At 41.3% G+C, this 24,669-nt stretch overlaps 2 protein-coding genes across 8 annotated transcripts in view; both read left to right on the top strand.

Moving 5' to 3' along the window:
• Positions 1–3,762, top strand: part of LOC106579914 (adhesion G-protein coupled receptor D1) — a 47,410-nt gene extending 43,648 nt beyond the window's left edge. For both annotated transcript variants that reach the window (XM_014160278.3, XM_014160277.3), the window contains 7 exons: positions 654–720; positions 952–1,018; positions 1,173–1,264; positions 1,385–1,511; positions 1,637–1,678; positions 1,806–1,898; positions 2,005–3,762. In XM_014160278.3, the coding sequence (XP_014015753.2) occupies positions 654–720; positions 952–1,018; positions 1,173–1,264; positions 1,385–1,511; positions 1,637–1,678; positions 1,806–1,898; positions 2,005–2,100 (584 nt within the window). In that variant the 3' untranslated portion in view covers positions 2,101–3,762. The remainder of the gene's footprint in view (positions 1–653; positions 721–951; positions 1,019–1,172; positions 1,265–1,384; positions 1,512–1,636; positions 1,679–1,805; positions 1,899–2,004) is intronic.
• A 312-nt stretch (positions 3,763–4,074) lies between these two features.
• ulk1a (unc-51 like autophagy activating kinase 1a) lies at positions 4,075–24,665 on the top strand. Of its 6 annotated transcripts, none has more exons than XM_014160283.3 (27): positions 4,075–4,653; positions 4,784–4,876; positions 4,968–5,009; positions 10,728–10,760; positions 10,880–10,916; positions 12,181–12,354; positions 12,678–12,751; positions 12,857–12,958; positions 14,135–14,193; positions 16,604–16,686; positions 17,575–17,625; positions 17,824–17,915; positions 18,076–18,208; positions 18,350–18,431; positions 18,602–18,688; positions 19,044–19,166; positions 19,320–19,477; positions 19,557–19,627; positions 19,740–19,873; positions 20,019–20,134; positions 20,466–20,597; positions 20,775–20,935; positions 21,085–21,269; positions 21,443–21,561; positions 22,362–22,519; positions 22,772–22,907; positions 23,009–24,665. In XM_014160283.3, the coding sequence occupies exons 1-27, from the start codon at positions 4,564–4,566 to the stop codon at positions 23,065–23,067; spliced, it is 2,784 nt and encodes a 927-aa protein (XP_014015758.1). In that variant the 5' UTR covers positions 4,075–4,563; the 3' UTR covers positions 23,068–24,665. The 6 variants fall into 6 exon arrangements, with proteins under 6 accessions (XP_014015758.1, XP_014015757.1, XP_014015756.1 ...); XM_014160282.3 differs by having other exon boundaries at positions 19,041–19,166; positions 20,778–20,935; XM_014160281.3 differs by having other exon boundaries at positions 19,041–19,166.
• Positions 24,666–24,669: the final 4 nt, after the last annotated feature.

The raw sequence follows: 24,669 nt of genomic DNA, 5'->3' as shown, positions 1-24,669 counted from the left end.
CAGACCTCTAGTTTGGCCTTCAGACTTCCCGGGTCTCTGTTAGCCAGAGTGGACAGACAGACAGGAGAATGTGTGTGCGTGTGTAAGTGCGTTTCTTTTAGCTGTCTGGGAACACTGCGCCTCCTTCACATGCTGGAGTGATTATTAGAAATAAGTTCCCATTTTTATAATGTCCTATGTTGTTGGCCGAAGTAATGCTGCGATTTGTGGCCAACAGCAAATTAAGTAGTGTAGATGTGTCCAGCCTAATTTTTTTTTTAAACACTGCCATTTTGTAATTTACAGCTCCTGTTGTTAGCAGTGAAATCAGGCTCCTGACCCTTTATTCTTCATTTCCTCCTTTAGCGTAACAGTTTAATTGTTCTTAGCTGGGGAAGTCTGTAAATCTCTGTGGACTTAGCAACTCATTAAAACAGATGAAAGCATGACCAAGACTAGAACCATGTTGGTGGGAATGGAAAAACATCCGGTGTCCTCCACTGTCGGTCTTGCTAACTTTCATCTCATACTCCTTGCCAAATCTGATTTAGAAAACATTAGACTGAAGTCAATACTGTATAAGGAAGCATATACTAAACAATGAAATGTTAGAGATGTCATGATGTGTGTGATATCTTTTTATCTTGTAACTAACATGGCCTCTCTTCTCCCAGGGTCTCCACTGGTGATATGTGTGGTCTCTATGACATCAGCCTTGGACAGCTATGGAGAGGTTGGGAAGTAAGTCACTGAGTCAACACACTCCAACCTGGACATTCAAAACCACTTGGCAGCACTCTGTGCCATTGGATATAGTTAAAATATCAATACTGGTGCCATAAAACTGCCATGAATTAAGAGATATGTATCTAGGCATATTTATGTATAAGTAGTTTACAGAGTAAACGGAGATGGGAAGTATAATGTGAGAGATGTCGACCAAACTTGTTATCTCTCTCTTTTCTCCCTCAGCTGTTGGCTGTCCTTGAAGAATGGGGCTATTTGGGCGTTTGTGGCACCAGCACTGTTTGTCATTGTGGTAAGAGAACTGAAGAAATCACCACTAACTGTTTGTTTATTTCCGTTCTTTACTTTACAATTTACAGCTAATTAATCACTGGAGCTCAAGCTTTTTGTTCATGAAAGTGATATTTAGACATTAACTGATATGTGTTGTTTTCTCTCTTACTTAGGTGAATATTGTGATTCTTATATCTGTAACGAGGATCATCTCTCGTATTAGTTCAGAGAATTACAAGGTTCATGGCGATGCCAACGCAGTCAAGTGAGTCATCATGAAACCATCACGGTGATGACGCTATCCAAACTCTGACTCAGTCAGACTGACATTAATACACTATAGATAGCTGACATTTAGTGTGTCTGTGTCTCTCTGTGTGTATAGGCTGACTGCAAAGGCAGTGGCTGTGCTCCTTCCTATTCTGGGCATCTCCTGGATCTTTGGGGTACTGGCCATCAACGATCACGCACTGATGTTCCAGTACATGTTTTCTGTTTTCAACTCATTACAGGTAAGTAGCGTACTGTAAATGTGCCATTATGCAATCTAATACATTTCATAAAATATCAATAGTCTTTATCAATAGCCTTTATTTACAGTAATTGACTACAATCATGTGGATTTTTCTCTCTAAAGGGATTCTTTATCTTCCTGTTCCATTGTCTTCTCAACTCTGAGGTAAGGCACACCTCTCATGTTGTTATAGTGTTGATATAGTTTCTTTTGTTTCTAATATGTCTGGGGAGGTTTATGAAACATTGCATCTGTTATTGGTCCTACTCATGGTTGTGCTGTTTTGCGGTAGGTCAGAGCTGCCTTTAAGCACAAAACCAAGGTGTGGTCTCTAACCAGCAGCTCCATTCGCAACATCAATGTGAAACCCTTCAATTCTGACGTTGTGAGTACCAAGATAGAGGGGTCTAATTGGCTAAGAAGAAAGAAGTGAATTCAACTTATAACTTTGAATGTGAGATCAAGTGTGTGCTCTCCTTTTTCTCTTGTAGATGAATGGAAACAGGGGAGGGGCGAACCCCACAAAGATGAACACATGGGACAAAAGCACCAACTCAGCCAATCGGATCGACCTCTCTGCTGTCTAAAACTGGAGGGCATCACTTCGAGTAAGGGCGGAAATAGGATGCCATGCCAACCAGGGGTTGACTAGTGTAGATTCATTGACAGACACTGGCTAAAGCATTGTGCTATTGTCCACTGTTATATGTGATATATGACTCAAAAGGAAAAGCCTTAGATAAGGGGGTATGCTGTGGTTCAGCTGCATAGTCAGGATGTCATGCGTCTTCATTCAGATCTCTATACACAATGACAGTGAGTATCCATTCTTACAGGCATCTCTGAGCTTAGCTTCCATAGCCCACAGCCTCCCGCTCCCTTACTCCTCCACTATACAATGATTTGATGTAAAGCTGTAACCTCAAATGGAACATACTGTAATCTACCCCTGATGACAAACAGACTCAGACTGTGCCTTTCTCTTATAAAAGAGAGCTGGCCAGATCCATTTAGGGAAGGGAATTCTGAGGGGACCCATGGTTAGGGAACAGAGTGAGATTATAATGGCTCTTAACCTTGAGGATTTAAAGCATGCCATGAACTGTTTTAGATAGTTTTTGTCCACCATATTGTGTATAATGTCTTGAAATGTTTCTACCCAAGTATTTTTCATGAATAATGATCAATTTGACCAGAGGCTGTCCAATGTTTTGCATTGGTATATTTTGTGATATGTAAACATAGTGTAGTTTTTACTTTTTTGAGTGTTATAGTTACTTTCAGTGTGTATTATGGTTATGACAAAGAGGCTAATAGCAGCCTGGTAATCGGTTTGTTCTGGTTCAGAATGGTTATTCTAATACATGATTATCACAGGCTCCTGGCTGCATGGCACACTAAGCATGATGTGTTGAACCAATGAAAATAATACATTACAATTATTTTCTGTTTGAAATATTTAATTTCCAGAAAGTGCAGAACATTAAATCTAGCCCCAAATAAACATGTGCCTTAGCGTAGGGATAGTTGATACAAGGAAGAATACTTTCACTAATGTAAAAAGTGTAATCAAATGAAGAAGAAAAAACACAGTTTAATGTATTTATTTATGGATTTTGTGATTCTTAAAATTTTTGCAAAGCACCAGAGCAAAGTCACTCGAAATACTCACAATGTTTGATACCTGTCTTTCTTTTGATGTTTTTTTTGTGTGTTGTTTCGTCTTACGATGAAGATGAGTTGACAATGGTATTTCATAATGTACCTCATGTCTCTGTAAGCTGCAGTATTTCATGCTTTTTTGAAAAATAGAGAATTATTAATTGTGTTAGACACAATTCTGTGAATTTTTTTATCAGTGTTCCATTTAACTTTTCAAATTACGTAGATCATTATATGTTTTATGCTTTATCTTTGAGTAGAGGATACATAGTTATAGGCTAGCATATTCATGTCTTTCACAAACACAAGAGTGGGACTTTGAATTGAGTCCATCAAATTGTCTTTTGTTGAGTTTCACTGTGAGATTGGAGAGAAATGTCTGATGAGATGTTGATGGTTCTGACACTGTACCAACACTTAGTCTCCTGCAATAGGATTTGCTGTATGAAATCATTTAAAAACACTTCCTATGACTAGTCTTTTTTCAGTATTTCAGAACAGACCATCATCTTATGGCCTGTCTTTTGCTTGTTTTCTAAGGTACTTTCTGTGTTCAAGTTTGTTGAATAAAAAGACAAACATGAAAACTTATTGTATGTAATTCCTCCCTCAACAGTCCCCAGTATCCTTCCTACTGTATGTAGGAAATAATACCGTCTCACCTGCGCTATCTATTGGAAGTATTGAAACTGCAGTAGGCCTAAGAAGTGGCAATGCTAAAATAAAGAAAAGGATGTGGTAGACAAGGCATTATTTCATGTGTGAAAATGACATACAAATAGTGCTCTGATATTGCGTTGCGTCAGGTTAAGTAACCTGTGGCCATATTGCGCGCCCGTGGCACTCATGTTTCTGACAAGGCGAACACTGCTACAACTCCTATTGCGCATGCTCACACCCAGGGATATGAATAACTACAGTGGGATCGTTTGTTCGTGATAGGTGAAGACTCGTAACAAATGGAACCAGTATAGCCTACAGTGTCTGGATAAAGGTGACTTATCTGTCTGTGTAAAGACAACTTACGTTTTGAGAATTCATAAAGACTACTTTGGAGATAATATCCAACTTACGAGGGAAAATTGACTCTTCTCTGTTGTAAACAGTTTTCAGTCTGTTCTATATGAGATCTGTCATTTTGTAGGTTTTTATATAAAGGCATAATGGTGACAACAACTTCGAATATAGGATATTGATATTTTAAATGAAACCGTCATGATTCAAGAAGTGTTAGTGTTTTTAATCGGGGAGAGACTTGAAGGATCTAGACACCTCTCTTGCTGTCTGGAGTTGAACGGTGACGACTTCCAAATTGTTCCGGTGGTAACCTCAACATCCTGATTCCACCTGGATATACACAGCACCTGTTGTTATTGTTATAGAACAGTATGGAGACTATTGGGAAATTCGAGTTCAACAGGAAAGACCTGATTGGACATGGTGCCTTTGCCGTGGTGTTCAAAGGGAGACATAAGGAGGTAATTTGTATGCTATTATACATATGTTATAAACAGGGTGAGATAAGTCCTATATACCTTTTTTTATTGAGAGATTGTATGGCATGCGTGGATAGTATAGCCGTTCATCTTCTGCCTTTGCCTTTTTAAGAGACATGACTTGGAAGTAGCTGTGAAATGTATTAACAAGAAGAACTTGGCAAAATCCCATTCCCTCTTAGGAAAAGAGATTAAAATATTAAAGGTAAGAATTTGACGACGAAACTTGATGCAATTACTCTAAGTCCAGACCTAGGCAAATGAACCAATCAATTGTTGTTCCTCTCTATACACAGGAACTGAAACATGAGAATATCGTTGGACTACTTGACTTCCAGGTATGTGTCGATTTTCAACATCATTATGTATTATTGACACACATGTAGCCTACCTGTACATGTCGGTATCATCACACACTGTTCTAGTTCTACACAATAAGCTGACTAACAGCTTTTCCTAAACCTGCTTTCACGTGCGCAATTGTTGACATTCGATGTGCATCTCATTGCATCTCATTCGCTCATACTCTGTTGATAGGCGTGTATGTTGAGTACTGACAAAGATAACACGTAGGGTACTAGGGGGTGACTAGCCCCCTGGGGTAACTGCCCCCCCCCCCCCCCCCCCCCCCCTGTATTTCACATAAAGACCACAAGATGTCACCAAATTTTTTAAATATACAAGTAGGAAAGCCTTAAGATAAATAATCCCCTTGTTTAGAGAGAAAAATGTATTTACTTTTTTAGTAAAGTATTAATAGTATTAATATGTTGGATGAGTGTGTTGGGGCAAGCTTGCAACCTTCCTACCAGATCGTCTGAGGTAAAATACATTATAAAAGATAACGTAACTTAATTGCAGTTGTAAATGTTTCCACTAGTGGCTAATAGCTTTACAGTTAATGTTACTTTATAGCCTTTTAGCTATTTTACACAGCATTTTATGTCATACTGCTGGATCGCTAGGCACGTTTTTAAGAGAAAGCTTTTAAATTAGCATCTCTCCCCCTGTTTTCAGTCACAGGTGGGGACTGGATTACTGTAGGTGTGAGCAGTGTAGTAGGTGGGCTAGTGAGTTGTGCTCCAATTTTACTGGGGATAGCTTTTTTTGTGACCTACGTAGAGATTAGAATCATGCAATAGCAGAGCATAAGAGAGTTGCCACATCAATGTTACACTCCAAAGTTATTTAATGTTATATTCCATTCCAATATTATATTAACCTCTCTGCGCCAGTGGGACGCCCCACCTACTCAACAGCCAGTGGAATCCCGTGGCGCGATATTCAAATACCTTAGAAATGCTATTACTTCAATTTCTCAAACATATGACTATTTTACACAATTTTAAAGACAAGACTCTCGTTAATCTAACCACACTGTCCGATTTCAAATGCAGCACTAACCTTTGATGATCTTCATCAGATGACACTCCTAGGACATTATGTTATACAATACATGCATGTTTTGTTCAATCAAGTTCATATTTATATCAAAAACCAGCTTTTTACATTAGCATGTGACTAGCATGTGACTAGCATTCCCACCGAACACTTCCGGTGAATTTACTAAATTACTCACGATAAACGTTCACAAAAAACATAACAATTATTTTAAGAATTATAGATACAGAACTCCTTTATGCAATCGCGGTGTCCGATTTTAAAATAGCTTTTCGGTGAAAGCACATTTTGCAATATTCTGAGTAGATAGCCTGGCCATCACGGCTAGCTATTTTGACACCCACCAAGTGTGGTACTCACCAAACTCAGATTTACTATAAGAAAAATTGGATTACCTTTGCTGTTCTTCGTCAGAATGCACTCCCAGGACTTCTACTTCAATAACAAATGTTGGTTTGGTTCCAAATAATCCATAGTTATATCCAAATAGCGGCGTTTTGTTTGTGCGTTCAAGACACTATCCGAAGGGTAAAGAAGGGTGACGCGCCCGGCGCGTTTCGTGACAAAAAAATGCAAAATATTCCATTACCGTACTTCGAAGCATGTCAAACGCTGTTTAAAATCAATTTTTATGCGATTTTTCTCGTAAAAAAGCGATAATATTCCGACCGGGAAACCCTGTTTTCGTTCAAAGACGAAAAAATAAAAACATGGTGTCGGCTCGTGCACGCGCCCCAGTCTCATTGTTCTCAGATCGACCACTATCCAAATGCGCTACTGTTTTTCAGCCATGGCCTGCAAAGTCACCATTCAACATTCTGGCGCCTTCTGAGAGCCTATGGGAGGGTTAGAAAATGTCACGTTATGCCAGAGATCCCCTGTTTTGGATAGAGATGATCAAGAAGGCCAAGAAATAGTCAGAGAGAGCGCTTCCTGTTTGGAATCTTCTCAGGTTTTGGCCTGCCAAATGAGTTCTGTTATACTCACAGACACCATTCAAACAGTTTTAGAAACTTTAGGGTGTTTTCTATCCAAATCAAACTTATATTATATGCATATTCTAGTTACTGGGCAGGAGTAGTAACCAGATTAAATCGGGTACGTTTTTTATCCGGCCGTGCAAATACTGCCCCCTATCCCCAACAGGTTAAAAACAGCTGTTGAAAACTTTTTGCTCCTGAATGTCATTTTAAAGACTGCTGGGATTTAAAATCCTGCATTATTCAAATAATATTTAGTGCAATTGTACACAATGGATTGTATGGAAAAGGAACAACAAAGAAAGAACAAAGGAAATTAATTTGCAGGTGAGTTAAAAAGAGGGACTACCGTAAATTCCGGACTATAAGCCGCAACTTTTTTCCCAGGCTTTGAACCTCGCTGCTTAAACAATGACGCGGCTAATATATGGATTTTTCCTGCTTTCAATTTTTTTTTTCTCCAAAAAAACACATTCTGTGACGTGCTCAGTTTTTTGGCGGCATGAAGCTTTCATTAGACCAATGAAATTGACGAACGGGTTAAGGTCAAACAACTTTTTTGTTTACTGTTTAGATTAAATCGAGCGCTCTCAAACTTCCCATCATTCTGATTACGGTAGTCATTTTGTCACCCTCATCATGGCAAAGACACGGAGAAATGCATATGATGCAGCTTTCAAGTTGATGGCGATTGATCTGGCTGTTGGAAAAGGAAATAGAGCTGCTGCACGGGAGCTTGGTCTTAATGAGTCGATGATAAGACGTTGGAAACAGCAGCGTGAGGAAGTGCAAAAAGACAACTAATGCTTACTGCTAATTTTTTGTTGTTGTTACAAGCCGTGTTTCGTTAAAGCCTATTTATTTTTGTTACAAGCCATGTTTCGTTAAAGCCTGTGTAAAGTTAATTTGTTTCAATGTACCGGTAGGCACCTGCGGCTTATAGACATGTGCGGCTTATTTATGTTCAAAATAATATATATTTTTTTAATTCAGTGGGTACGGCTTATATTCAGGTGCGCTTACTGGTCTGGAAATTACGGTACATCAAATCTCCTCATAGTGCAGATATTAATGGTGACATGTACAACAACACCCCCCCCCCCCCCCCCCCGCCATATTTTATTTTAATAATTACAATTACACAACTAGACTTAGCTTTTAAGTATTACTTATTAAAGACATTTCTAAATAAAACTGATTAAATGGATTTTAACACACTTGTGTGAAACCCTATGCCATAATCTTCTACTCGGGTAACTGGCACCCCGAGTTACCCCGGGACTTAAAAAATATGCCCCTTTTCTAAAAACAACATTTCATGAAATAACAAAAAAATGTCTCAACTGTAGCCATTTATTTCCCTTTATAGTTTATTCGCCTTAGCATGACCTTGATCCACATACCATTTTTTTGAAAACGTTGCTTTTTGTGTCAGCAATTAGAAATTGTTCTTAGGGGGGCTCCTTACCCCCTTATACCCTACATCCACATAAACTACAAGATCCAGAGAGTACTTTTGGCCTAGAGCAGGGCTATTCAACTCTTACCCTGCAACATGGTTCCCCAACTGGAGGCCAGTGGGCCAATTTGTCCTCCCATGTTCCCTGAGCAAAAATAATAATAATAATTCATTGTTGGATATAAAAGACTATAAAAACATCAGGAAATCAGCTCCAAGTGATTTTAATTTTGGAAATCTGTTCCCAAGTATTCCCACTCATAATAGAGAGATGCATGTGATCATATACAAATGTAAACAAGGTTTGAAATTATTGTTTTAGTCAAATATTATATATGTTTAGACTTTTTGCAGTCAATTTGCAGTCTACAAATTAGTATTATTATATATAATATATTTATTCTTGGACATAAAAGATTGTAAAAACACCAGGAAATCATCTATTCCCACGTATTCCCATGCATAATAGAGAGAAAGGATCGTATACAAATGTAAGCAAGGTTTGAAATATTGTATCTGTTTGCGCTTCATGCGGTCAATTTGCAATCTACAAATTATTTGTAATTATATTCCACCCCCGACCATCCACTCAAGAAAGAATCGTCCCGCGGCTGAATCTAGTTGATGATCCCTGCCCTACGAGATCCAGAGCCTGATGGTTTTCTGTTCTACCTGATAATTAATTGCACACACCTGGTTTCCCAGGTCTAAATCAGTCCCTGATTAGAGGGGAACAATGAAAAAAACACAGGACTGGCTTTGAGGTCCAGAGTTGAGTTTGAGGGGCCTAGAGGTTTCTGTAAGAATATTCTCATGTGAAGCAGAAGAACAACTTTCCAAACTTTCACGTGTAGACCAGTTTATGGTTTATGGCTGAGTGCTACAGTACCCTACAGTAGGTGAGACTTTCTTTTCCCAAGTGGCAGCTGGCCTTAGAAGAAGAGCCGTTGCTGAAGCTGTTGGACCAGAACAATCAATCTATAGATTTCTTTACTAGCCAATCCAATCCCAGTAAAGGTGAGACATCTAATCTGATACATTGTTATAACATATCCATTGCTGTCAGTTGGCATCCTGGTTAATGAATGAACTTATCAAATTTGCGTGTAGGTGAGTATCTCAATGTTCCCATCTCAGGTATTGTATGGGGCACCAGCTGCAGCTGTATTTGGCAGTCCTCCCTTAAAGGCCCTATGTGGTTGTAAAATGATCCCGTCACCAGACAGACATTAGATGGTTTGCTGATGTGTTTGGGTTCACTGGTCTTAAACAGATGGCAGGGTGCAGCCGGCCTGCAAGCTAAATAATGGCTTAAGACAACAGACAAGGAGCTCAGTCAGCAGAAATCTCCCCAGGAACAGTCTTCAGCAACTTAATGACTAATGATTAGAGACCTGACACCTGCTAGGTGATATGGAGACATGAAAGGAAGGGCTTTTGTCCTACTGTAATGTCGCTAGCTGTCATGTATCTAACTTTTACTCAAGCCCATTTTATCTCAGTTCCATTTTGTTTGGGTGACATTTGATACAATGTAATAGTATCTCTAAATGTGACAATTTGCTTTGAGTAACTGAGCAATATTTGTTTAATTATTAAAAGACCCACTGGGCACACACTGGTTGAACCAACGTTGTTTCCATGTCATTTCAATGAAATTATGTTGAACCAACATGGAATAGATGTTGAATTGATGTCTGTACTCAGTGGGGATAAAGGATACTGGTATCTACTAAAACCTTATAAATTCTAGTGAAACCTGAATCCACTTCTTCATTCCCCTCCCAGTCACACCCTTATAATCCATTCAATAGCAGTCAGCTTGGACTGACAGCCTAACCCTCTCACCTTCTTTGCTGCCAGCTCAACCCTGCATGATCCGCCAAATGGGAACCAGCCCACTCTAAATTATGAAGTGGTGTCGTTTGATTCTTATGGGATAGTCTCTACATTTATGCATTATTCAAACCCACTTGGGACTGCAGTACATGTCTAATTTAAAACAACCATGGATGGAATTAATTTGCCTTGGGGGGGGGAAACGAACAGAACAAAATTTATAATTATATATTGCAAAGGCTGTAGGGGTTATTTCCATTGTTGCCGGGTAAATGTATTTTGAACATACACAGTTTTAGTCAACGTTTGCTATCTTAAAAATCTATATGGATATATTATGTCACCACAATCAGTGATTTTTATGTTTTCTCTAACAGGAAATGGCTGGGTGTGTGTATCTGGTCATGGAGGTAAGATGAAGTCTGGTTTGCTTTATGAATAGGCTACTGTATATGTGGATTAATAGTGGTTGTAGAAAGAAGCAATTCAATTATATCTAATGACATTTTCCATTATTTTCTGCTCCCAGTACTGCAATGGAGGAGACTTGGCAGAATACCTCCACTGTGAGTATACTGTCACCTCACAAACAGCGCTTTGACAAATATGTCTCTCCTCTTAACTCATGTTTGAACTTCAAAAGGAATTGGTGCATCTTAACATCTTAAGCATTCTAACACCTTCATTGTGATTGTACTGTAGGTGTTTCAGATGCCTCTATTGATACCCATGTGTATTGCTTAGAGTGAAGAACCAAACACCATTGGCTAGTGTGAAACAGGGTCAAACAAAGACCAAACAAACAAAGATTTGGTTGCAGGTTATTGTGATAAGCTATTGTTGTTATAGTAATAAAATCTGCCAGAGACTTTGTTGAGGACTTCATTGTGGACTTTGTTGAGTACTTGTAATCCTTTTATTTTGAAAGATCATGAAAAGTAGAACCATAATCATCTTTCGGCAAAACAATGTGACATATGATTTAGATGTGGGTTACATGCTGACACAATGCCTAGGCCTGTACAACAAATACTTAAAGAGCTTGGCCCAAATTAAGCCCAACATACAGAACAGGATTTTTTGTGATTAACACCAAAATGAATGTTTCCCTACACCCACTAAAGAAACACAAGGCCACTGAAAATATCTCTCCTTCACACACAGACCTAGAGTAACATAACAATATTGAGCAATGAAAATACCTCCCTATTTTGCCTGCTCTCTCACAGCCAAAATTGACAATAATCCTCCCACTGACACCATCATAAATCCACAGAATAAAACATTCTCTCCTCTCATACTCTTAGCAGAATATCAACAGCCAATCTCCTCCTATTACACTCTCTCCCCTTTAGAAACAGTGACTAGATCGAGGGCATACAGATGTCTCATTGACTAAATTTACCATGTGTCGATAAGTCTATTTAAAGATCGAAGGCCTGTTTTGGCCTGATTTTGCTATCATGCAAGCGTGTCCTGTTTTGTAGACAAGACATTTGCCAGCATCTCCTGTGCCTGCTCGCCCTTGTCATTAGGTTGGCACATCAGACACGCCTTGCAAGGCTCCTGTAGTACCAACATGACCTCATCCATCTGTCGCTGACTTATCTCCTCTCCTAGGGTGGAAAAACACAGACGCTAAAAATACAGCCGAGGTGTTTGAGGGATTAGGGTGTCAGTTAGTTATTCCTGTCCCTTACACATTTTGGAAGAAGTTCCTATAGCTAGCTATATATTAGTAGCCGTACGACTGTCAAATCCCATGACCCTTGTCCTATTAACTTTATTTCCCATGTATGTTCTCCTGTTTGGCCTCTCACGTGACTGCAGCTAAGGCTACTCTGAGTGAGGACACCATCCGGATCTTCCTCCAGCAGATAGCTGGGGCCATGAAGGTGCTGAAAGAAAAGGGCATCCTCCACAGAGACCTCAAACCTCAGAACATCCTTCTCTGTCACCCCGAGGGACGCAAGTCCAGCCCCAACAACACCTGCATCAAGATAGGTTTGTGTTTTGGGTAATATACTGTACATTAAGTACACAAAAGAGAAGCTGAACAGTTTTTGCTGCAGGGTGTGGATGGGAGGTTGGGAAGTGATTTGTTTGTTGATCAATGACGGTTAGTTGTCATATTGCCACTTAAAGGATACAGCTACGTAAAGGATACAGCTCTCTTAAATCATTCACTTGGAAAGAGTCCAGCATTTAGCCTCCAAATTTCCCTTCTGAAAGAAAAACATTTCTCATCGTGGCTTTAGAGAATGAAAATAAGTGAAAACATGTGTTTTGAGATGTGTTTTTGGCTGATGATTTTGCCCTCTCTCCAGCTGATTTTGGCTTTGCACGTCACCTCCAGTGTAACACTATGGCAGCCACCCTGTGTGGCTCCCCAATGTATATGGTGAGAAACTCCTATTGCCCATACACGTATACATCCTAACCCACCTTATGGTCAAATACTGTACATGTGACCCTAACCCACTGTGCTGTGTCTGTCTGTGCTCAGGCCCCGGAGGTGATCATGTCCCAGAACTATGATGCCAAGGCCGATCTGTGGAGCATAGGAACCATAGTATACCAGTGTTTAACTGGGAAAGCTCCGTTTCAGGTGAGTGATAAACACACACACTCACAATTTTAGGAAACAAGAATGTTAGGAAACGTATCATTTCTTTTTTTAGTTACACGACTTACTCATGCTAATCTAAAATGTTTTCTAAAACCTCAATGCTCTTGCATAAGAAACTTCTAATAGGTCTTTTACGATTTCTAATGCCTTTCGAAACAGGCTGACTACCGTGGTTCATGTTATATTATGAAAGAACTGACCATAGATCATATGAAAGACAGCTGTTCGTATAAAGTACGACAACACATCACGAGCCTGTAATAAACAGCATGTTCACACGCACACTGAGTGCTTCTCTATGTGTTCCCTGCTGTTATGTTACTCCTGGGGGTCTGAACAGTGTGTCCACTTGTTCCGAAAGATCCCTGTTTACAAACAGCCAAGCTGCCAGGTGGATGAGGAAATGGCTGAGACCAGGGTAAACATTGTTTCACAACAGCCAGGCAGGCAGGGGGTTTATCATCCTACCATCTAGGAGGCCACTCTATGCAGTGGACTGTGGCATACGTGGTTAGGGTTGATTGATGCTGTGCTGAATCATGTTTTGAGAGAGTTCTAGAGAGCTGTCAGCAAGTTTGCCAAGCGAAAATAGTTTGACTTATGTTCATGTTTCCTTGAAAGGCTAAGTGATCTGCCTGTTTATTAGGAAGTCAGTAATGATTTAGCTTTAGGTTGAAGCTGTCTGAAATTCGAAGATTTGAACCTTTGTACTTGGTATAGGGCTATTCCTGCATTAAATTATTTGAATAGCAATTACCCAGAGAGAAGCATGCCAGGACAGGCCAGTGAGTTCAGAGCAGACAGGGTCAGTGGCAGGGTGATCATGTAATGGTGTAGTGTTCACTTAGACTGTCCATGTAACCTGGTTTTAGTTGACAAGTCCTAAACATCCGGTGTACAACCAACTACAAAAGATAACTAAAGAAATGACAACTTGTATGTCCTCTGATCTGAAGTGTAAAATCACAGTTGATTTCTTAAAGGCAATTTTCTTTATTGCTAATTGTTTTTCATTCATTTCATTTTGCGGAAAAGCATTAAAAGTTTCATAAAAAAAGTGATTGTAAGTGAACAGGTTGGTGTGTATTCCAGCTGTAACAGACAGTTACAGACAGGATGTGTGTGTGTGCCCTGTGTTGTGTGTTCGTCATGCAGGCCAGTAGCCCCCAGGAGCTGCGTCTCTTCTATGAGAGAAACAGGGACCTCCAGCCCAGGTTAGTAGTGAGACCTGCAGGCCTCTGCTCTGAGAATCGAGACACACACACACACACACACACACACACACACACACACACACACACACACACACACACAGGATTAGGTGTGAGGATAGCATAAACAGGCAGATGTGTCTAATCAGCTTACTGACAGCTTACTTTAGGTAACCCTATAATGTACAGTCACCTCCAAAATGATTAGACCCCTTGATAAAGATGAGCAAAAAAGACTGTATAAAATAAATAATTCAAACAACGAGCTATATTGTATGCTCCAAAAAATAGGACAATTATATTATTTCATACTAAAGTGTAATTCAGAGTCCACCGACGTAGAGTCCATAGTCCAGCATCCCATTGTGACACATAGCTACTCGGCTCTCAGACCACCATCCGCGGGGGATGCACAGTCCAAACACACACCTCGCCAAAATTCCCAACCAACACGGCTCCGCGTACATGTCCTCTATTCATTTGAAAGTGTTGACAGTTGGAGAAATTGCTTGAGCCACGCTGAGAATCCGTAACGTATGAAAGCCAATGGTTCAATATGCTAGAACACTGTTGTACGTACATGTACATGTTTTGGACTCTGATAGGCGCTTAATACAATTTCTCAGAGAAAGAGATTTTATTTAACACCTGTTTTTTTGGTGTTTCTTTTATAGATGTCAAAATTATTGCCACCCCTACAGATTCTTATACACTCAAGTTTCACGTTTTATTGGCACATACACAAGTACAGTGAAATGCATTTCTTGCATGCTCTTTCCAAACAATGCAGTTATCAGTATCAGTAGTTCTATTTTTAAAAAGTCAAGTAGAACAAAAACACACGAGAGATAGAAAGAAGAAGAACACAACAAAGTAAGCTACATACAGGATAAGATCCAGGGTTGGTGCCAAAACCATATTTACAATGTGCAGGGATACGGAAGAGAGAGGTAGAAATGTATAGGGGTAAGGTGACTGACTATGCATCAGGATATATGATAAACAGAGTAACAGCAGCGTATATGATGATTTTATGTGAGTGTGTGTAGAGTCAGTATGAATGTGTGTGGGTGTTGTGTGTGTGGGAAAATTAAGTGTGTGTAGAGTGTGCATAGAGTCAGTCCGGTACCGCTTGCCATGTGGAAGCAGAGAGAACAGTCTATGGTTTGGGTGGCTGGAGTCTAATGGTTTTCCGGGCCTTCCTTTCACACTGCCTGATATAGAGGTCCTGGATGGCAGGGAGCTCGGCCCTAGTAATTTACTGGGCTGTCCGCACCATCCTCTGTAGTGCCATGCGATTGAGGTCTGTGTAGTTGCCATACTAAGCAGTGATGCAACCGGTCAAGATGGTCTGAATGGTGCAGCAGTAGAATTGTGTATCTCTTATTCAGGGTCACAAATATTATCCCCCTATCCATCCCCTTTGAAGTACAAAACAGCCATAGGCATTTGTTATATTTTAATCTTTTACTTTGAGCTTGTGTATTTGTGTTACTCAGGGGAATACCAGTTTAGTAGAACTCTGTCTCTGATAAAGATGGGGATGTTTGTGTGGGTTACAGGGTTTAGTATTTGCTTTTCACTATTTATAACAGCTGTTAGCTGCCTGCTACTGCACCGCTATCACTTTCCACATGACCCAGATATATCACACACACACACACACACCATGGCTCCCCTTACAAAAAAAAGATTGCTGTCAGAATGCAGTCTAACTGCAGTATGCGGCAAATACTGCGTCCAAAATACCACAGTCGACTGCAGTTACTGCACTTTTACTGCAGTTTAAAAACTGCAATCTTTTTTTGTAAGGGTCAGGGTGTCAAAATGCCCTGAGTCACTCAAACATAAACACAGGCACACGGCCACACTCAGACAGTATCATACCTCACAGTCTTGCTCTTAGTGCTAGGAAAACACAACCACACACCACATTACAGCTCAGGGTGTCATAACAACCCGATACATTACTTAGTAAGGGATAATCAATGAGGGCTATGCGTTCTCTGGAAAATAATGCATGACATGGAAGGTGTGTTCCACTATGCGTTAGAAACTGGGTGGTTCGAGCCCTGAATGCTGATTGGCTGACTGCGTTAATATACTAGACCGTATACCATGGGTACGACAAAACATTTATTTTTACTGCTTTGATTACATTGGTAACCCGTTTATAATAGCAATAAGGCATGTCAGGGGTTTGTGGTATATGGCCATATACCACACCCCTCGGGCCTTATTGCTTAAATCAACTCACTCAAAACATAATCTTCTAAATAGTCAATACATACAAACACAAAACAGTCCAATGTGTGATATTACTCTGTCCTTGTTGAACACGCAGCTTGTTTTGTCTTAAGGTCATTAAAGAAATGTTTTCAAAGTGAAACCTGTAAACCTGTGTTTCTCCCAGCATTCCACGGGAGACGTCAGTCCACCTGAGACACCTGCTCCTGGGCCTGCTGCAAAGGAACCATAAGGAGCGCATGGACTTTGGTTAGACTCACTCACTCTCTCACTCACTAACATTTGCACATCAAATGTATTTATAAAGCCCTTTTTGTCAGCCGATATCACAAAGTGCTGTACAGAAACCCAGCCTAAAACCCCAAACAGCGAGCAATGCAGATGTAGAAGCACGGTGGCTAGGAAAAACTCCCTAGAAAGGCCAGAACCTAGGAAGAAGCCTAGAGAGGAACCAGGCTCTGAGGGGTGGCCAGTCCTCTTCTGGCTGTGCCGGGTGGAGATTATAACAGAACATGGCCAAGATGTTCAAACGTTCATAGATGACCAGCAGGGTCAGATAATAATAATCACAGTGGTTGTAGAGGGTGCAACAGGTCAGCACCTCAGGAGTAAATGTCAGTTGGCTTTTCATAGCCGATCATTCAGAGTTAGAGACAGCAGGTGCGGTAGAGAGAGAGAGGAGCACGTCAGGTGAACAGGTCAGGGTTCCACAGCCGCAGGCAGAACAGTTGAAACTGGAGCAGCAGCATGACCAGGTGGACTGGGGACAGCAAGGATTCATCAGGCCAGGTAGTCCTGAGGCATGGTCCTAGGGCTCAGGTCCTCCGAGAGAACAGACAGAGAGAGAAAGACAGAGAGAGAAAGACAGAGAGAGAAAGGGAGAGAAAATTAGAGGGAGCATACTTAAATTCACACAGGACACCGGATAAGACAGGAGATGTACTCCAGATATAACAGACTGACCCTAGCCCCCCGACACAAACTATTGCAGCATAAATACTGGAGGCTGAGACAGGAGGGGTCGGGAGACACTGTGGCCCTGTCTGATGTGATGCCTTTTTCACTGGAATGGAACTGCAATCAGTCCATGCAACGTCAGTCTTATTTCAATTTATTTGGCATTGTTTACCCACACAGATGAGTTTTTCCATCACTCTTTCCTGGAGTCAAGTTCATCCACAAAGAAATGTGAGTATCCCTATAGGCCATACAGGCAAATTGCTGTGTGGATTAGAACTGCATTTTAGACAGCTGTGAATTATTAATGAATTCTAATGTACAACTCAAGTTATTTAGTACCTAAATAAAGAGTACCAAAGCCATGGCATGACCCCCAGTGTGTAGTTGGGATTAGTACCACAGTGTCCGTGTCCTTCATCATTCCAGCCTCTCCGGTGCCCATGCCCTCCTACCCCAGCTCTGGGTCTGCCAGCTCCTCTAGCAGCTCCTCCACCTTCCACCTGGCCTCCTCCCCTCAAGTGAGTCCCCCCTCCTCTCTGGGGAGTGATAACGATGATGAATAGGATTTATATAGCACTTTTCCAAGTGCTCAGCCCAATGCTTTATAATGTGAAGGGGAAATGATCTGCTACCAATACCAGTCACCTAGGGTCTAATATTAGATATTTTCCCCTTCAGCATTCCGATGCGGTGCTGCAGAGACTCCAGCCCAAGGCCGAGCCCACCCCTTCCCGGGACACAGTCCTCCACTACAGCAGGAACACCTCCTCTGAGACGGACGACTTTGTCATGGTGCCTGCCCAGTTCCCCAGTAAGACACCGTATCTCACTGTATCTCTCTCTTTCTCTCTATCTGTCTGTCTTTATCTCTCTAGCTCTGACTTTACCAGCATTGTGTTCTTGATATGGGTTTGATTAATGCGGTAAATGCATGTGACTGATATGTCCCTAGATCCTGTTTTGTTACCTCTAGGTGAGATCACATGTGACATGGGAGATGGGTCACCTATCCAGGGCAGCATGTTGTACAGTGGGTAAGTTGAGTACAGGAGAATGATATATCTCTGTTGTATTTAATATCAGGAAATGTATAGTCCTACTGTAGAAACCTGTACAATGGAGATGGTTATGAGAGGTCCTTGTAGCAGCAGGTAGATAGTGGGTAACACTGACTGATTCCTGTACCTTTGTCTTGATGATTAAGGAGCTCTCTGCTGGCTGCTGGGGTACTTGGGAGTCTAGGCAGGACACCACCCCCCTCTTCACCCCTCTGTCCCCCTAATCCTGTTAGGTAAGAGCAGGGCTGACTGAGGGGGACAGATGGGGAGTAAACCTGGTCTATTAGAAGTTTCACAGCATTTGTCCATCTCACCCTCATTTAGTATAAAGCACATTCCTGTTTAACTGATAGGTATCAAATTATAACATCCTTTAGTGTTTGTCATACTACAAACATCGTGAGAGAAAGGGAGAATGGACCTGTCCTAACTTAATAGAGATAAAAATCTATGAGGGAACAAGTAGTGCTTTTACAGGCATTTAATGTGTTTGTTTCCCTTCAAACCCCCGCTGTGTTCAATCCCTCAAAATCACTGAGGTGTACTCATCCTTTTCCTCTCTCCCCTCCCTTTTTGTCTGTGCAGCAGGCCTGCAGAGTTCAATGGGAGTAACTACAGTCAGTCTGTGCCCATTCCTGTCCCAACACAGATCCACAACTACCAGCGCATAGAACAAAACCTACACCCTGCTGGCCTGCATGGCTCAACCAGGTACATATCTCTATCACTTTCTCTTGTCTCTGTCAATCTCTCTCACTCTCTGTCTCTCGCTCTCTTTCTATCTCTCTCTTCTCTCTGTGGGGCATTTCTACCATGGGGGTGTATTCTGGAAATTGTTGATGACATGTTACACATCTGTTTCAGGGCCACCCTGTGCTGTGTTGATAGTAGTAGTGGCAGTTCCCCAGGGAGTAGGAAGACTGGAGCCTCCCTTCTTCTCCCGTCAGGCCCCGGGGGGGCAGTGCTCAGCCACCGCAGGCTGTCAGCTGGAGGGGCCAGACCCTACCAGCCTTCTCCACAAGGTACAGTAGGAATCCCCCTCAGACCTCCATTACTACAATTTTCGCCGTAACATGTCCTTCTTCATTTCTCTTCCCCCAGTGGGCACTATCCCAGAGACCCCAGAGCAGACTGGTCTCTTCAGCACCTGGACAGGACAACAGAGCCCTCAGGTCATCCACTAAACAATGTCACATTTAGTGGTCTCTTCTGCAAGCTCATGAGTGAAGTAGTTACTCTATAATACAACATTCTCATGTTGTTATTTTCCTGATTCCTACTTAGGCCACGCCTCCACATGAATTCCCCCGGCCCAACAGCTTTGAGGATTTGCCCATCATTCCCACCCGCACACGGACAGTATCAGACCTGAGCCACATCAGCAGGGCCACAGGGAAGAGGAAGGGTCCCTTCAAAAGGTTAAAACCAGCTCTGCAGATACTGGTTATCTGATATCCATAAGTGTGGTAGTGGGCTCTATCTTAAGGTATGATTGATTAATGATTAAACGTGTCTGCTGAGGCCCTCTGAAGGTATCTGTGTGTGTGTGTGTCCTATCTCCAGGTCTCTGAGTGCAGGCCGTCTGTCTGACATGCTGCTGAAGGCTGCTTTTGGAGCTCAGCTGCTGGATGGAGGAAGTAACGAGAGCCTTTACACTGAGAGGTCCATGGACACCACAGGTACCAGGACAGCCAAGGGGATTGGATTTTGAGCTGTGGAAAAATGTATTGTTTGTTTCTAATTATGAAAGCCTGTTATTGGCCATGGGTTAGGCTTTATGTAATTGTGCTACTGCCCACTCTTTTCATATATTAGGTACGGTCTTAATCTATCCAGGACAAGCCTTATCTATAACCCATGTGAGGCTTGAAAAGAAAAGTAAATGTTTGATAATGTTCCTGACTGCAAATCAGTGGGTGTATGACCATACATTTGCATTGGAGGTTCATGATCAATGTCCATGCCAGTTCAGCCAGTAGACACCATTTCCCCCCTGATGTGTTCCTACAGCTCCAACTAGTGGTGCTCTGAGGGTTGCAGGAACCTCAGCCTCAGGCAGTCCCACCTCAGTCGTGTTCACTGGGGGATCTCCATCCAGAGGAAACGCCGGGACCCCACCAAATCCCACCAGGACGTTCTCAGGTATATAGGGATCTACAACTACCTTAGAAGGGTTTCTTATTTGGTTCTCATACTAGATCAGTAGAGTCTGATTAGACATTCAGAATCCCAGCATGGTATCAGGGTCTATGTAATGGGATGTGCAGAGAGGGAGAAATGCTATTAAATAACTTTTTCATATTTAATATTTCTTCTTAGCAGTGGGTTCCCCCAGCTATGTCAGCCCATCCTGGTCAATCAGCAGAGGAACCCATAGAGATGTACCTAACTACCAGCATTTAACCCACCCCATGACAGCCAGCCCAGACAGGGCCATAGATTTTGACCCTCCAGAGCTCCCAGAGGAGACACTGATGGGGGTAAACACATAAACACTCCTTCATAATATATTAGATCTCTGTACATGAATGGATTCATCACTGAGTTATTGTTCATAGATGCACAGTTTTCACATTGCCAGAAACTAGACTGTTGACAAAATGCTATCCTTTGTGTCTCTCCTTCACAGCAGTGGCATACGGATGGCCTGAGAAACCTGCGCTTCACTCTTGCCTTTGTCCACTGTGTCATGGAGATAGCCAGTTCTAAAGACACTGGACTTGAGAGTGAGACCAGCGAGGACGCTCTTGATGTGTCCTTCCTGCAGCAAAGCCTGGTGGCTGATCAGATCAGTCTTCTAAGTCGGGAGTGGGGGTGAGGGGATGCATCTCTGTTATTGATACCCTGAGCTTTAAATTTGACCTATTTTTTTTTTTAAATCACAGCGTAATGATGTATTTTTAGTACTTGAAGATGTATTTATTTAATTTTGTGGAATAATCTTTTTGTGTAAGTTAACGTTGGTATTCTCAATGTGTTTATCGCAGCTATGCAGAGCAGTTGGTGCTGTACATGAAGGCTGCAGAATATCTTTCGTCTGCATTACACACTGCTATGGAGGACATCAGAGAAGGCAGACTCTTCCCCTCCTCTACAGTCAAGCAAGGTGAGACATGGCACCACATTTTCCTCTTCTAATTGATGTGTGCAGAAAAAATGGCCATTAAATCCTCTTAATCCCTAGAGTCGATTTCCCCGTGGCCCTGTCGAAATCTAATTAGCATAATAATAAAAAATCCCCATCAAAATCGGTCAGTTTAAGCAAGAGATATCTGGTTTTTTGCATTGGATGCGTCTCAATCCACTGAATCCGCAGATGTTGCACTTCCACATCTGCAGAGCTAGAACGGTGTTTGTCAGATCATGAGACATCCCGAAAATCGGTCTTCTCACGAAAACGTCTGTAGCATTCAAACAGTTTGGCCTACAGACTATTGGAAAGATGAGACTCTCACGAACACGATGGTGTTTTGCTCTACGACCCCCACAAGCATCTTGGGATTCTTCTGAAATCGGTACTGCCGATCTTTCAACTTCTGTCTGTAGTGTCCGAACAATTTGGGCTACACACTAATATGACCCCTCTGGAATGGTGAGTCTCTCCCGAACACGTACGTCAGTTGTTTTGCCCTAGGACGCTCACAAGACTCGTCTGAAGGTCCCTTGGTACCAGTTTAAAAAAAATATGGAAGTATATATGGAAATAGTTTAGTGCCAAAAATAAAGGGTTAATAAATACATGTCCCCCAAAAAATGTATAGTGTCCTAGAATTCTCAGATATAGGACAGACACCTCAGAACAAACTTCCTTTTGAATCCCCGGCTTAGACAGAGTTTAGACTGTAGGAGGTTAATGATCATGCTTTATAAAGTGTATTAAATTAAAGTAATTTCTCCTGTATATAGTGATGAAGAAGATGAATGAGCTGTATAAGAGCAGTGTGACGTCCTGTCGGTCCCTCAACGCCCGCCTGCAGAGCTTCCTCCTCAACAAGCAGAGACTGATGGACCACATGAGCAACATCACTGCAGAGAAACTCATCTACAGTCACACCGTGACCATGGTAAGGCCTCCTCTCTCTCACTGCACAGTACTGTACATTTCTGTGCTCTCTATGTGCTCCCATTCTTTCACTGTCTAGTGGTCTTCAGTATTGTGTAACATAATCATTGGACATGCATATTGTATGATATGCGATGGATAGTAGATAGAGTAAATATCATTTTACGACATTACTTTTACTGCAGTATTTATGATGTGGTTATAATATTGTAAGAGCAATGCTAGTAGCTGTGTGTGTGTTGCTATTTTCCAGGTGCAGTCAGCAGCCTTAGATGAGATGTTCCACCGTGGCCAGGCGCCCATCCAGAGATACCATAAAGCCCTTCTGCTCATGGAGGGCCTGTCCCTTACCATCACAGAGCAGGCAGACATTGACAACATAAGTAAATGTAAGTAGCTTATAGATACACACACACACACACACACATCTATTTGAAGATATAAATTAGGAATGTCTCTCACTGTGTTTCTCCCTTTGTTTTGGTGTCAGGTAAACAGTGTATTGAGAGACGCCTCCTCTCTGCTCTGCAGACTGTACAGTGTGATTGAGCTTAAGGCTTTTGGACTATAGCTACAATATTAGCTGAACCTCTGAGCTTGGTTATAGCACCTCCAGACCTCTGATGTCCCTCTGATGTCCCTCTGATGTCCCTCTGTCCTCAGTGAAGATGGAGCTCCTTGGACTGTTGACACACAAAAGCACTTTGAACTGAACATGCTCAGTAACAAGACCACTGATATAGCTGCTCTCAACCCACAGCCTAGCACGAAACATTTTTAGTACCAGAAGAGTGGGGTTGGTTCTCTCTGACTCCACTCTGAGAGCAGTGTGTGTTGTGGTTGTGTTTCATGCTACAGTATGTTATGCCAGTAGTATGTTACTGTTAATCTACTGGATTTATCAGGCCTCACTGGACAAAGTTATTCTTTTCATCTCAAATTAGCTGGTTTTACTTGAAATAGTTGTTTGAGAGTAATAGATGTTTGAGAGTGTAATTTAATGTACAGCAGGTGGCACTCAATAATAGAAGTGCATTCGGTAAAGATCTTTGGTACCAGCCGGTGTTATATTTAAAGATGCACTATGCAGAAATCGCTCCACCATTTCAGTTTATGTGATAAAACAAGCAAGTATAGTGTAGAGAATCATTGTACCATTTAAACCACTGTGAAATATATTTTCCATAACCCAAAATATTGTATTTTCAGCTGTTTGAGGCTGGTGTACAAAACCAACAATTAAGAACGGGATGCATAGAAATAGCACACATAGAACAGATCTACGGCGTATTAGACTTGCTTTCAATGACAACGTCAGACAGCTCTATAGCACATAGAATGAATTTGGTCTTCGCCCAAAAAGTTACAAAATGCCACTTTAAACTGGAGGCAAAAATATGCATCATTTTCGGGAGTTGGAAAGTTGTGTAAGAGAAAGTGAAGACCAAGTATTGCCAATTTGTAGCAGATTATTTTTAAAAAGGATTAGTCTTTTTTTTTTACTGCTTTTAGCAATGTGTGTTTTTGACAAGCCACTGGAGCACAAATACATTTATGATAGACTTATTCATAAACTGTTATGAACTTGTCCGAGAATGTCATTACAGTATTGTAGAGATCTTAATCTTCTGTTAAGAGTGTCAAATCTTCAAGCCACTCTTTCCCAGTGTGCCCAGCAAGATGGTCATTTTACTCAGCGAGCACCAAATCGAGCTGCATGCTTTTGTCTGTTTTTGCACAAATATTAGTGAATGATCAGTAATGTATAGGCTTGTGGATGAGGAAAATAAATGGCTGAAATAGGTTAAAGTTCAGTACAGAAAAGCTGTCCTGTATTTTATATTTTTAGTAAGATTTTGTATAAATCTGGGGGATTTGTGTGGAGTGGTTGGTTTTAATATTTAGTTTTTTATGACTGCCTTGTGGCTATACATTTGAATTGACCTATTTCTGTTTTTATATTCAGTGAAAATGGTATCAGCTTTCAGAATTACTTTTTGACTAGGCACCTTTTGAATATTAAATGTCCTTGTAAATATATTGACTAATTATTTGACTGTGTTATTCTTGTTCACCAAAACCAAGCTGCCAAAATCAGTTTCATATGAGAATATTGTGTAAGTGTGATTAAAATATATGTTACATTATGTG

The sequence above is a fragment of the Salmo salar genome, chromosome 20, assembly GCF_965601325.2.
Source record: "Salmo salar chromosome 20, fSalSal1, whole genome shotgun sequence".
In the NCBI taxonomy this organism is placed as follows: Eukaryota; Metazoa; Chordata; class Actinopteri; order Salmoniformes; family Salmonidae; genus Salmo; species Salmo salar.
The sequence above is the reverse complement of the archived record's forward strand: the minus strand, read 5'-3'. Positions and strand labels throughout refer to the sequence as shown.

Excerpts from the sequence above, each read along its gene's own strand:
- ulk1a (XM_014160281.3), top strand. The coding sequence starts at position 4,564 with ATGGAGACTATTGGGAAATTCGAGTTCAACAGGAAAGACCTGATTGGA. Across the intron at positions 19,167-19,319 it reads GGCCTGCATGGCTCAACCAG|GGCCACCCTGTGCTGTGTTG; the intron begins GTACATATCTCT and ends CATCTGTTTCAG. Across the intron at positions 19,478-19,556 it reads CTACCAGCCTTCTCCACAAG|TGGGCACTATCCCAGAGACC; the intron begins GTACAGTAGGAA and ends CTCTTCCCCCAG.